The 12,468-nt window shown below is 39.8% G+C and overlaps 1 protein-coding gene across 7 annotated transcripts; it reads left to right on the top strand.

Moving 5' to 3' along the window:
- Positions 1-4,829: 4,829 nt before the first annotated feature.
- Positions 4,830-11,572, top strand: LOC113358701. 7 transcript variants are annotated; one of them, XM_026602344.1, is made up of 5 exons: positions 4,830-5,306; positions 5,433-7,538; positions 7,622-7,820; positions 8,076-8,697; positions 9,023-11,572. In XM_026602344.1, the coding sequence occupies exon 5, from the start codon at positions 9,530-9,532 to the stop codon at positions 11,465-11,467; it is 1,938 nt and encodes a 645-aa protein (XP_026458129.1). In that variant the 5' UTR covers positions 4,830-5,306; positions 5,433-7,538; positions 7,622-7,820; positions 8,076-8,697; positions 9,023-9,529; the 3' UTR covers positions 11,468-11,572. The 7 variants fall into 7 exon arrangements, with proteins under 7 accessions (XP_026458129.1, XP_026458128.1, XP_026458127.1 ...); XM_026602343.1 differs by having other exon boundaries at positions 5,425-7,538; XM_026602342.1 differs by having other exon boundaries at positions 4,830-6,077; positions 6,191-7,538.
- Positions 11,573-12,468: the final 896 nt, after the last annotated feature.

The following is a 12,468-nucleotide window of genomic DNA, read 5'->3' as shown; positions in this document are numbered from 1 at the left end:
TGATTATTAGTGATCTTATTGTCATTTATTATTATTAACACCAGTGGTCGAACTATTATCTTAATTACTCTCAAAATTTTATTGGGTACACAGAAATCTTATCGTATATGTATCTAAACTACTCTTACAATTTAACTTCATTTCCACTTTTATAGATTGATGGTACTAATTAAGATAAAAGGTACCCTATCAATTTCTAAATAAAATTTGGGATCTAACAGTTCACTAATAGAAGCAAGTCTTCCTAATATGAATGGTAATCCATGCTTGTAGTTGGCCTGTCCAGGTTAGCAAGACCCGAAGATGGTTTCCTACGAACAAAGACAACACAAACACACAAGAATTTCCAACCCCACTATTCTCCAATGCTATATTATCTAAGTATCATTCAGTTGGGACTAATAAACTTCTAGTTATTTAAAATGTAATGTAACTGGTTTCAACCTACAATTTTTACTTTATACTTTATATTGTAACATACATAAGCAACACAACAAATAAAAAAAAAACAACATGTTACACAAAACAATCAACAAGCAATCAACATGTTATGCAAATCAATACATAAATCTTTTAGTTACTGATTGTTTTTAGTGAATTAAGATTTATCTCACAAACCCAACCCAGTTCTAAACTAGTCTCATTTACTAATTGGCACTGGCTAGTCCCATTTCCCATGTAAGATCTAATAGTGAGCTCTGGTACCAACGTTTTACCGCCCCCTAAGCTAGCAGGTGACTAATCCAAGATATTAACTAAAATAATGAGGCACTAAGAATCTAAAACTTCTATTTAAACAATAAGAAAGAAATTTTAAACAAAGATTAACCCGAAACTAAACCCGCTCTAAATTAAATACAAGAACTCCTCTCAGATGTTACATATACAATAATGAGTTGGTTTACAAATAAGATATAAACACAAAATAAACATAACGGAAGCTAACCAACTAACACAACCAACTCCTTGAAGTTTTTATCGCCACGTGCACAACTTGAATCTGTCTCTGAAACTGAAAGTGGGAATGGGTGAGCATATCATCCCTAAAAGGGGTGCCCCGTAGGAACAACAACTAGATTTCAAGTAATCACTAGAATGATTTAAAGAAAATGCAGGTTTTACTGAAAACCGATAAAACACGGAAAACATATAAAGCATACTAATAATAATAATAATAATAATAATAATAATAATAATAATAATAATAATAAGGGTATGAGAGAGAAATTTCGGGCGATTTACAGGCGACAGATGGTCTGCAAATTTGTTCCGGCAATTGCATCGAATTTCCTCCATAGAATTCTGATCACTCTTCATCTTTCAAATCCCCTTGTTATCTCCTTTCGATTGATTCCAATCTTAACCACAGTCTCTCACCATCCGAGGTAGTTACATCGGTTATTTTTCTTTACAGAAGCCATGCGTCGTACTCGTTCTAGATCATCTTCCTAATCACAACATGAGGTATCATCATCTGCGACGTCGTCTTCTATATCAGGTTCTCAATACTTTAGCCCAGCAACGGATTTTACTCCATCTCATGATCCTGGTGAAGATACAGAGTCAAACGGTGATCACTTTCATTGTCTTTTTAAAGGGTTTGATGATTGCAGAGACGGGGTTAATGGTAGAAGGTTCGTTCGCAGTTCGTTCACCAGACACCTTAATGACAGACATTTTCGTACTACAGAGGCTAAACAAACCTGCAAGGAGAGAATCAGCAACAACTTGAGTGTTTTTACAGCATGGGAACGAGTTCTAGGGTCATTACAGATGTGGCTTTGCAGTTTATGCATGAGTATGCATGTCTGGAAAAAACCCTGTCATCATTCAAGCCATCATGGAACAATTGTCTCAGGACCATTCAATGGGAAATGTGCTGATTTCCTTATCTATGATATTACCAAGCCTCTTGCGACTGCCGCAGACACAACAGCCATTGTGGCTGAGAATACCCCATCCCTATCTGTAGAACTGCTCAATGAAGTCCTTCAAAGGCACTTTACCACTATCAATAGTATTCCCTAACCTTGTCGACTAAACTTCTCAAGAACTCTTAAATCATGCTTGGATGCTGTCATATTAAGTCCCACTGACTTATCATCATGGATAAAGTTACTTCTCCTTCTTATTTGCACTCTCAACCTCTACACTCCTAAGAGCACACCTGAAGAGCGTTCTGGCAACAGGAAACTCTTGCAAGTTGCCTCTATCAATCGTGCAATACTCACCTGGAGAGAACATAATGGATGTGTTACTCTCATCACCAAACTGTTGGAAGTACCAAGGCGTGAACCATTGAGAAAACCAAGAAGCAAGAAGACTCAAGAGAGTGCCAACTTGCAGGCTTGCAGGAAGAAGTTGAGTTTTGGGCATTATACATCGGCTATTCGAGTTCTCTCATCAAATGGTATTGCACCATGCACTACAGATACACTCACGGAACTGCAGGAAAAACACCCACATGCTCACCCTCCTACTATACCCACTGAACCAATCTCTGCTGATCCCATTGCTGTAGACACATGTGCAGTCCTTGGTGCTATAAAAAACTTCCCCAAAGGAACATCCTGTGGCAGGGATGGTCTCAGGGCACATCATCTACTTGATGCCATGAGTGGAGCAGCAAGTGCAGTTGCAGATGAGCTCGTCACATCGATCACAAAGGTGGTAAATATCTTACTTGCTGGAAAATGCCCTGCCATTCTAGGTGAATACATTGCTAGTGCTCTCCTGATACCATTGCAGAAACCTGGTGGTGGGCTTAGACCCATTGCAGTGGGTACTATATGGCGCATGCTAGTTTCCAAAGTTGCAGCTGTGAAAATTGGAAAGGAAATGTCTACCTATTTGTGTGACTACCAGTTTGGAGTGGGAGTGCCATGTGGTGGGGAAAGTATCCTCCATTCCGTCAACAGACTCATGGAGTTAAAAGGTACAATGAACAATACTTCCATGTTACTCATCGACTTCTTGAACGCATTCAACATGGTTGATCGTACAACACTAATCCAAGAGGTCAGATCCCATTGTCCTGCAATTGCTCAATGGGTCGAATTTTGTTATGCTAAACCGGCTCGGCTATACTATAATGAGTTCATCTTATCCTCGGCTAAGGGAGTGCAACAAGGTGACTCCCTTGGTTCATTGCTCTTCGCACTTACTCTCCATCCTGTTGTATTGAGCATCGCCTCCAAGTGCAAGTTAGACTTAAATGCATGGTACCTCGACGACGGCACCATCATTGGTGATACGTTGGAAGTCTCCAAGGCCTTGGCTATAATTCAATCTGAAGGTGTCCGCAGGGGTCTTCACCTCAACATCACCAAAACCGAGTTATTTTGGCCTACACCAGATCAACGGAGTTTAATTTCAGGCGTTTTTCCTGCCAACATTGGTCGACCCTCAACTGGTGTCAAACTCCTAGGTGGTCCTGTCAGTCTAGATTTGCAATTCTGCAAGGAAATGGTGATGCAGAGAGTGACTAAAACCATCAACCTCATGTCAGTCGTCAAGAAGCTCAAGGATCCACAGAGCGAACTATTATTACTGCGCAATTGTACTGGGGTCTCCAGATTATACTTCACTATGCGCACAACAAATCCCTTAGCATTGCAGCAAGCTATGACTCACTTTGACGATCACCTCTTTCATTATTTGCGACAACTTATTACTGCAGATGGGGCAGGATTTGGTCCATTGCAATACCGCATCGCTACCCTACCAATCAAAGACGGAGGTCTCGGCGTATATACGATGCATGACACCAACAATTACTGCTACTTGGCTTCACAGTTTCAAACTCGGGCTATACAGGATGTCATATTGAAGGACTTCCCTCCTAACAGTTCAAGCTCAACATATCAGCAAGCCTTAGCAGCCTACATCCAAGTTTGTGGTCTTACCTCTTCCTCACATAGCTTTGACGATACAGTCCCTCATTCTATGCACTCCCTGGCTGTCTTATACTTTGAAGCAGTGAAGAAACAGATCCCCACAACCTATCATTTGAGTGTACGTGACAGTGTATTATGGCAGTGCAACAAGCTCAAACACGCCCAAGATTATTTACTTGCCATACCCATTGCTGGTTTGAATCAAACCCTTGGACCCCGTCATTTCAGATGCGTTCTCAGTTACCGACTTGGCATCCCGCTGTTTCCCGAAGGCAGTCATTGTTCAAGCTGTAATAAGGAGATGGACATATTTGGAGACCATGCCTTACATTGTGCTAGCAAAGTTGGACTCAAATTACGGTACGATCTTGTACGTGACATTTTTATGGATATATGTATCAAAGCCGGTGTCGCATCACGTAAAGAAGCAGCCTTAGGTTTTCTTTCAGATGAGAATGCTGCTTTGAGGCCTGCTGACTTATTAGTACACAACTGGGAAAATGACATAGATACATGCTTCGATGTCACAGGCGTTTCTCCCTTCACTGGGGAAATTCGTTCTTTCAACCCGGCCAAGCTCTCTCTAAGGCGATTCTCCGTAAACGCAACAAATACTTAGAGAAGTGTGAGTCTCACGGATATGTCTTTCATATTCTCGCTTTCACTACATTAGGTGAACTAAGTGAGGACACGGTGACTTTTGTAAAGAGGTTAAAGAACTGTCTATCTCACAATGACGCAAATTGTGGCACTGGCAGTTTTCTTTTTCATCGTTTAGGTATTGTTATTCAAAAGGGTGTTGGTTCTCAGCTTGTAGCTAGGTTACCAACACTTTTTATGTAATATTACTCTTTTCCCTATTTTCATAAAAAAAATAAAATAATAATAATAATAATATTAATTGAAGACTTCAATTTGACACACCTTTTGAAGGTTAGTAAGATTGTTTTTCTGTACCACCTTTTGTTCTTCGGGTTTTTGAGATTTGGTTGTTTCTGGGAGTGATTGTTGTTGCAGAATTGGGGTTGTTGGAAATCAAATTCTGGGTTTTTTTTCTTTTTATTTCATGTTTCGTTTTACAATTCGGGGTTGTAGAAAATCGTTTTTGTGGTTTTGTGATTTTTTCTCTTATGTGGGCAATTGTTATAGCGGATTTTGTGTGTTGTTGGGTGGAATTGTATTTTAAAGTTTAGGGTTCTTCAATGCATTAGTTTCTATCAGTGTTCTTTGAATAATTTGGGTTGTGGGTTTCCTTTAGAAACTTGTTGGATTTGAAGCTGTGACAGGGGGTTTGAAAAAGAAGCACAGAAGTACTGTTTTAAGACTTGGTGGTGTTTTTCTTCTATGTAGTGGTTGAAGTTGTTACAGCCAAGCTTGTGCTTCGGTTCTAATTAGTGTTTTCAATGAATGGTACTTTAAGTTTCCAATTGGGATTACCTAATTTGAACTCTTAATTTTTCTATTCCTTGAATCCTAATTGGTCTTTTAGTTCTCTCGTTTGTGGAGTGTTTAATGTTGGTTTTTGCAGTTTTTCAGTTCCGGCAAAATGAAGACTAGATCATCATCATCCTCCAATATATTTTCTTCTGGTTCTAACCCTTCACAGTCTCCCCTATCATCGTTCCAGTATCCACCAACATCAACATCGCAAAGTGACAAGGTCCATTATCCCTTCAAAGGTTATGATGAATGTTGTGATGGTGTCGGGGGTAAAGGATATGCCAAGAGTGCACTCTATCGGATCTTGTGGACAAACATTTTCCCATAGAAAGGCATAAAGAAAGTTGTAGAGCACGAATACAAAACAACATTGATTGTTTTGTTGCTTGGGAGTGTGTTTTGCTGGATATGCAAATGTGGTTGTGTACTAATTGCTTCCACATCCATGCTTGGAAGAAGTCGTGCAAATCAACTTCACATCGTGCAAACATCATTACAGGACTACTTAAGGGCAATGTTGCCGAGTTTCTCATTCATAGTATCTCGAAGCCACAAGCTACTGTTGCATCTGTGTGTGCTGACAACCTGGATACCATCAATTCTGTGGAAGATAATGCTGTTGTTTGTCTTACTTTGGACTTACTCAACACTGTTTTTCAACATCGTATTACCACCATTGCTAGCATTCCCCCTCCTTGCAGACTCAACTTCTCCAAAGCCCTTAAATCTGCACTTGACAAGGTATTCTCTAACCCACATGATTGTTCTACCTGGCTACAACTTTTATTACTGCCAGTTTGTACCTTGAACCTCTATACACCCAAGTGCTCTATTGATGAGAGGTCTGGCAATAGGAGAAGGCTACAAATAACCGATATTAATCTAGCATTAACACAATGGGGGGAAACCAATGGGTGTCTCCACATAATTCAGCAGCTGCTTGACTTCACCAAACAACAACACGGGCACACATACCACAGCAAGAAGAAGAAGAGTAATTCCAATATTCAGGCATGCAGGAAGAAAATTGGGTATGGTTATTATACGACAACCATTAGAGTTTTGTCTTCCAATGGCATTGCTCCCTTCAACGACGACACTCTGAATGAATTGGCTCAGAAACATCCACAGGCTCCACCACCACGCATCCCATCTGAACCCATGGGTGTTAATTCTCTTTCTGTTAACAAAAGTGTAGTTTTGCAGGCAATTAAGAGCTTCCCCAAAGGGATCTATTGTGACAGAGATGGCCTTAGAGATCAACACCTCAGTGATGCAACGAGTGGTGTAGCCGCGACAGTGGCAGATGGATTCCTAATATCCATCTCAGGTGTCGTAAACCTGTGGTTATCAGGCCAATGTCCACCTGTGTTGGGAGAATACATCGCAAGTGCTCCTCTAACACCTTTGCTTAATCCTGGGGGAGGTTTGAGACCCATAGCAGTGGGCACTATCTGGAGGCGCCTATGCTCTAAGTTAGCTGCTACGTCTGTCAGCAAGGAAATGGCCAGCTATTTAGGTAATCATCAGTTCGGTGTGGGGATACCTTGTGGCGGTGAAGCAATTTTACACTCTGCCAATAAACTTCTTGAGATGAAAGGTACCCAAAACACCATGACTATGTTACTTATAGATTTCACAAATGCCTTTAATTTGTTGGATATTTATGTCATGATAAAAGAGGTCAGGGCTAAATTCCCAAGCATTTCATGGTGGGTTGAGTTCTGCTACTCCAAACCTGCTCGACTCTACTACAATGATTCAATTTTATGGTCATCAAAAGGAGTCTAGCAGGGAGATCCATTGGGTCCTTTGTTATTCGCATTAGCCTTACACCCTCTTGTAATTACGATTGTTGTTGAGTGTAATCTTGACTTACATGCTTGGTACTTGGACGATGGAACCATTGTTGGTGATAACCCTCGAAGTAGCAAAAGGCCCTCGAGATAATACAAGATTCAGGGCCAGCAAGAGGCTTATACCTAAATCTCAGTAAAACAGAGATATTTTGGGCTGTGGCTGATCCTAGATATAGCGAATCTGATTTGTTTCCTGCTAAGATTAGCCAGCACGTACATGGTGTGAAGCTTCTTGGTGGACCAGTGAGTCTCAACACCCAATATTGCAGCAACATGGTTTTTAGTCGAGTAGAAAAGACGATTCAACTTATGAGCACAATCAAGAAATTACAAGACCCACAATGTGAGTTACTTCTCTTATGTAACTGTATCGGTGTGTCGCGGCTGTATTTTACTCTTCGCATTACCTGCCCTACTATTTTGCAGGACGCAAAAAATCTGTTTGACACACATCTAATTCACTACATGCGTCAGCTGAACGTTGGTGACGGAGCAGGTTTTGGTGTTGTGCAGCAGCGTATCGCAACCTTGCCCATTAAAGATGGAGGTCTAGGGGTTTATACAATGGCCGACACCTCCAAATACTGCTACCGTGCGTCTTGTGCTCAAACACAGTACTTACAAGGTATTATTCTCCAATTTGCATCTATTCCTGAACCAAGACTGAGTTACCAGCATGCTCTCCAAATTTATGTTGATACCTGTGGTCTTTCCCTCTCGGATTTTAACGTCAACAGTTCTGCCCCCATTTTATGAAATCATTGGCAACAAAGTATTTTGGTGTTATTACTAACGAGATCCCCCACAAGTATACACTGTCAGACAGAGACGCATATTTATGGCAATGCAACAAGATTAATCACGCTTTTGATTTTCTCAGGGCCATTCCCATTGATGGGCTAATGCAGTCACTTGGGCCACGCCAATTCCGTGCAGTCCTTCAATATCGTTTGGGTATACCACTGTTTGCAGAGGCTAGTTTGTGCTCCAGCTGTAATCGCGTTGTGGACATTTATGGCGACCATGCGCTACATTGTGCCAAAACATTGGTCCCAAGTTCCGTCATGACATAGTTCGTGACGTTTTTGTTGATATTTGTTATAAAACAGGTGTTGCAGTATGTAAAGAAGCTTCTTTGGGCTTCTTATCCGACAAAGCTGGTGCCCTCAAGCCTGCAGACATCCTTGTTCACAGTTGGGAAAATGGCAGAGATACAGCAAACTACTAGGTCACCAAACTAAAATGGCCGTACTCCTCAAATCACATTTTGCTCTCCTCTAACAAATAAAAATTAATAAAATCATGGTTCGGGGAAAAGAAAAAACCATCGTCCCCACGAAATCGTTCGAAATCCTTTCTCGCTTCCAGTTCCATATCGAGGGAACCACAAAACAAAAAAAACTCCTCCTTCTCTTCCTTGCAGAAATTTTCAAGAATTGATTAAGTAAATCTGATGAACCGTTGTGTCGTTGATTTTTAGAGTCTTACTTCTACAACCGCAGGTACCATCTTTTGTCCATTTGATTTTGTAATTTCTATCTCTAAATTAAGATTAGGGTTTATGTCAAAATTTTGTGGGTTTTAGTATATTACGTTTTGTGCAGAGAATTGATGGATTGGGTATCCATTATCCTCCATAACTAGTGTTTAATCAAATCTGGTTGGGGCTTTTATTCTTAATTGAGTTTTGATTAAGTGCAATTACTGTTGTTGTTGTGGGTAGTAGCTAGTCTTGTTGTTCTTATTGTTGTTTTGGTTACCTTTATTAGAAACACAAGGGGTTCAATAGTTTTTGATAATTTATCTTCAATCTCCATATTTTTTCAGGAATGGATATCTTTGTAACTGTAACCAAGAAAAAGATAACACCAGAAATAGAATTGCCTTCATCTTCAAGAAGGGATACTGCGTATTTTTTTTGGGTGTTATGTGTTAATTTATTCACCATGCCGCTGTAAAATTTCCTATTCAAATACCTTCCTTATCAGCTTTCTCTTATTTTAGGTGTGTATTCCTTCATCAAAAAGGGGAAGTCTAAACCCATCCACCCATGAATTTTGAGGGAATTTCAATTCCTATTACTCATCTAATTCTTACCAAAAAAGTCACCCTGTGACTTTGATTCCTATTGAGATTTGGTATATAGAGTTTTTTTTTCTACTTTCCCGATTTGCTTCTTCTCCCTCTTTTCTGTTTGGAAACATCAGATCATCTGCATAAATAAAGTTCCTGATTTTTGTTTGGCTGAAAGAAAAAATTCTGATTTTTGAAGACTGAAGGTTCAGAAAAAATAAAAAATAAAAATCAGATTTTTATTTCACTCTTGCGTAAGTTATGGAGATGGCTGCAAAAGAGATGAGAAATTTAAGGAAGAATAAGATGAGATTGTCAAGGGAGAACAAGATTAGAAGAGCAAAAGATATGAATGATCATGCTGCTGCATATTATCCTGTGGAGATGACATCCAAAGAGATAAGAGCTTTAAGGAAGAACAAATTGAGAATGTCAAGGCAGAACAACATGAAAATTCCAAGGCAGAAGAAGATAACAAGAGTAAAAGAGATGACACATATTGATGATGCTGCAGCTCAGCCACATCTTCCTGAGGAGATGAATATTGATGCTGATGCTCCCCCTGCCCCTACGCCATATCTTCCTGAGGAGATGAATATTGATGCTGCTGCTGCGCCTACACCTGTGCCATATCTTCCTGAGGAGATGAATATTGATGCTGCTGCTGCGTCGCCATATCTTGCTGAGGAACTAGTAATAGAAAACATTCTCACCAGATTACCTTTTCGGACTCTATCTCAATACAGCTGCATCAGTAAGTTATGGTGCAATTCAATTTCAAATGATGCACACTTTGCTAAGACTCACTTTGCTCATAACAAAAATCGTAAGTTAAATCTAGTCTTCAATTTACTTAATTTATGGACTTCCAAAGGAGGAGCTGCTTTTTTCAGTCTAGACAGTAATTACAAATTTAGATTATTAATGAACGTAAAAAACCAAAGCAGAGCTGAACTAGTAGGTTACTGTAATGGGTTCGCTTGTATTGCAGAAGTTCGTAAATATGGGTCTGGTCGTAATTATGTGAGTATCATTAACCCTATCAGGAGGGAAATACTTTCTCTCCCCTATCAGTATCCTAATGATGGTGGGGAATGCCAATATTTATGTCATGGTTTTGGTTTTGATTCATCAACAGACGAATACAAGCTTGTAATCATTTTTACTTCCAAAGACATTGAGGAGTACTTCATAAGCATGGTCTTTACTTTGGGTACTAGATCATGGAGAAAGAGTGTTACAAGTGTTGCTCAAATCTCCCCACCACCAGGTTGTTCTCCTTTTCCTAGTCGATTGGTAACACGCAGAGCAGCCACTCTTTGTGGGGGTGATCTTTTCTGGAAGATAACTGCTAAAGGTGCAGTAGAAGAAGAGGCGACAGTCGTCACTCATAATCATACTGAAGAAGTTCGTGATAATAATAATAGGATTGGCATGTTGCTCTCGTTTAACATTCACAAGGAGAAGATTCAGTTCGTTCAACTCCCGGCTGAATGTAATGTGACGGCCCCAATGCCGACAACGATGAATGTAGTAGTTGAACATCATCTTCTGGAGCATAAAGGATATCCTTGTGTTGCACAGTCCGAAAAGGCAATGGCCTGTTGTTGCCCTGATGGTCAGAGCAGTTTTTGTTGTGGCTGTTGTTGCTTTACGGTTCAACTGTATTTATTGCAAGACAAGGAAAAGCAAGTGTGGATCAAGGGGGAGACTTTCAGTGTTCAAGTCAAGGATCTAGGTTTACTACCAGCTCCCTTTTGTTGTTACTTTGACACTGCTACTACTGCTGCTGCTACTACTGCTAGATATCCTACGCGAATTCTGAGCGTCTCTGATCAGGTATTACTGCATTGGTTTGATGGAAAATGTCTTAAAATTTACAATTTGCAGACAAAACATCTCGATGTGGTAGGATCCTCTTCCTGCAGTGATGAGCTAAGTGGTTTACTTTTTGATTGTAAGACGTGTGGATTTCCCCCCTTCAATGGTATTGGCAATCATGGTTATAGTTATCACCTATACGCGGATTGTCAGCTGCACGTTCAAGCTGAAAGCATCCTTTCTCTGAAAACTTTCATTCCTGCAGGAGAAACTAGAAGGTACTATGATACTAAGGTTCCGAAATCTCAAAAAAATAATCCACCTGCTGGATGGTTGAGTACTGAAAGAGAATCAGTAAAATATCGTGTTTTCTTTTAGGTTGTTTTGTACTGCTATTACCTGATTGACTTGTGTTATGGTATTCTGGTCAATTTACTGATCACTCAACATTATTAAGGTTTATGCCATTTGTTTTTTATTTTATTTCTTAAAGCTTTTTGCTTATATAGTTAAATGGATGAAGACGATCGATCATAAAGTTCTGTTTTTCTGAGATCCCATGATATAATTCCTACATTTACAACTTGAAGTTGTTAGAAATATGTAGGTAATGTGGCTATTTTGCAAACTTATCTTGTTGTTAGCCTTAGGGACTGAACATATCTCAGTCGTGAAGTGGAGGAATCTCAATTTTGCTTCACTTTCAAAACCTGTTCTCTTTAGATCTAGGCAATATAAGTTGCTGTTCTCATACATGAGATGTATAATTTTTGGTTACTGAATTACTTTATACATTCAGTGGTACAGCCATTGATTTGTTACTTGTAATAGGTACAAATAGTTTGTAGTATAGGCAGAAGCCTACTCCAAAATGTAGCACAGGATCATCCACAAAAAATGAGCTCTGGGTCTGTCATCTGAATGTCAGATGTGTTTGCCTTTCCTACCTTCTTTGCAAGCTCCCGTGCTCAGGGTCATACACGTGTAATTTAAAAAAGGAACGGTAACTTGACTCTTCTTTATGGATAAGGGGAAATCCTTTTGATCTTTTAGTGGGACCTTACTTATGTCGGCGTCGTTTTCAAGGCCGCCATTATTTTGGCATTTTTCAGATATCTACATTATCATAGCAGATAACTCAGAGTTGGCAGCCATTTTGGCTTGAATCCTAAATTAATTGACAATTCTACTTGAGTTAAAGAGTTACACGTCAATCCGTTTGGTCTGCCTGGATAAGGACTTGAATCCATCCCGGCCATTATGAATCCCAATCTTGTACATGTGGAGAAATTTTTGCATATTTGGCTATTGAATCGGATAAGGACTTGAATCCATCCCGGCCATTATGAATCCGGGAGAAATTCTTGCATATTTGGCTA

This window comes from Papaver somniferum, chromosome 3, assembly GCF_003573695.1.
Source record: "Papaver somniferum cultivar HN1 chromosome 3, ASM357369v1, whole genome shotgun sequence".
Taxonomy (NCBI): Eukaryota; Viridiplantae; Streptophyta; class Magnoliopsida; order Ranunculales; family Papaveraceae; genus Papaver; species Papaver somniferum.
This window is presented reverse-complemented; position numbering and strand designations above follow the sequence as displayed.

Excerpts from the sequence above, each read along its gene's own strand:
- LOC113358701 (XM_026602344.1), top strand. The coding sequence starts at position 9,530 with ATGGAGATGGCTGCAAAAGAGATGAGAAATTTAAGGAAGAATAAGATG.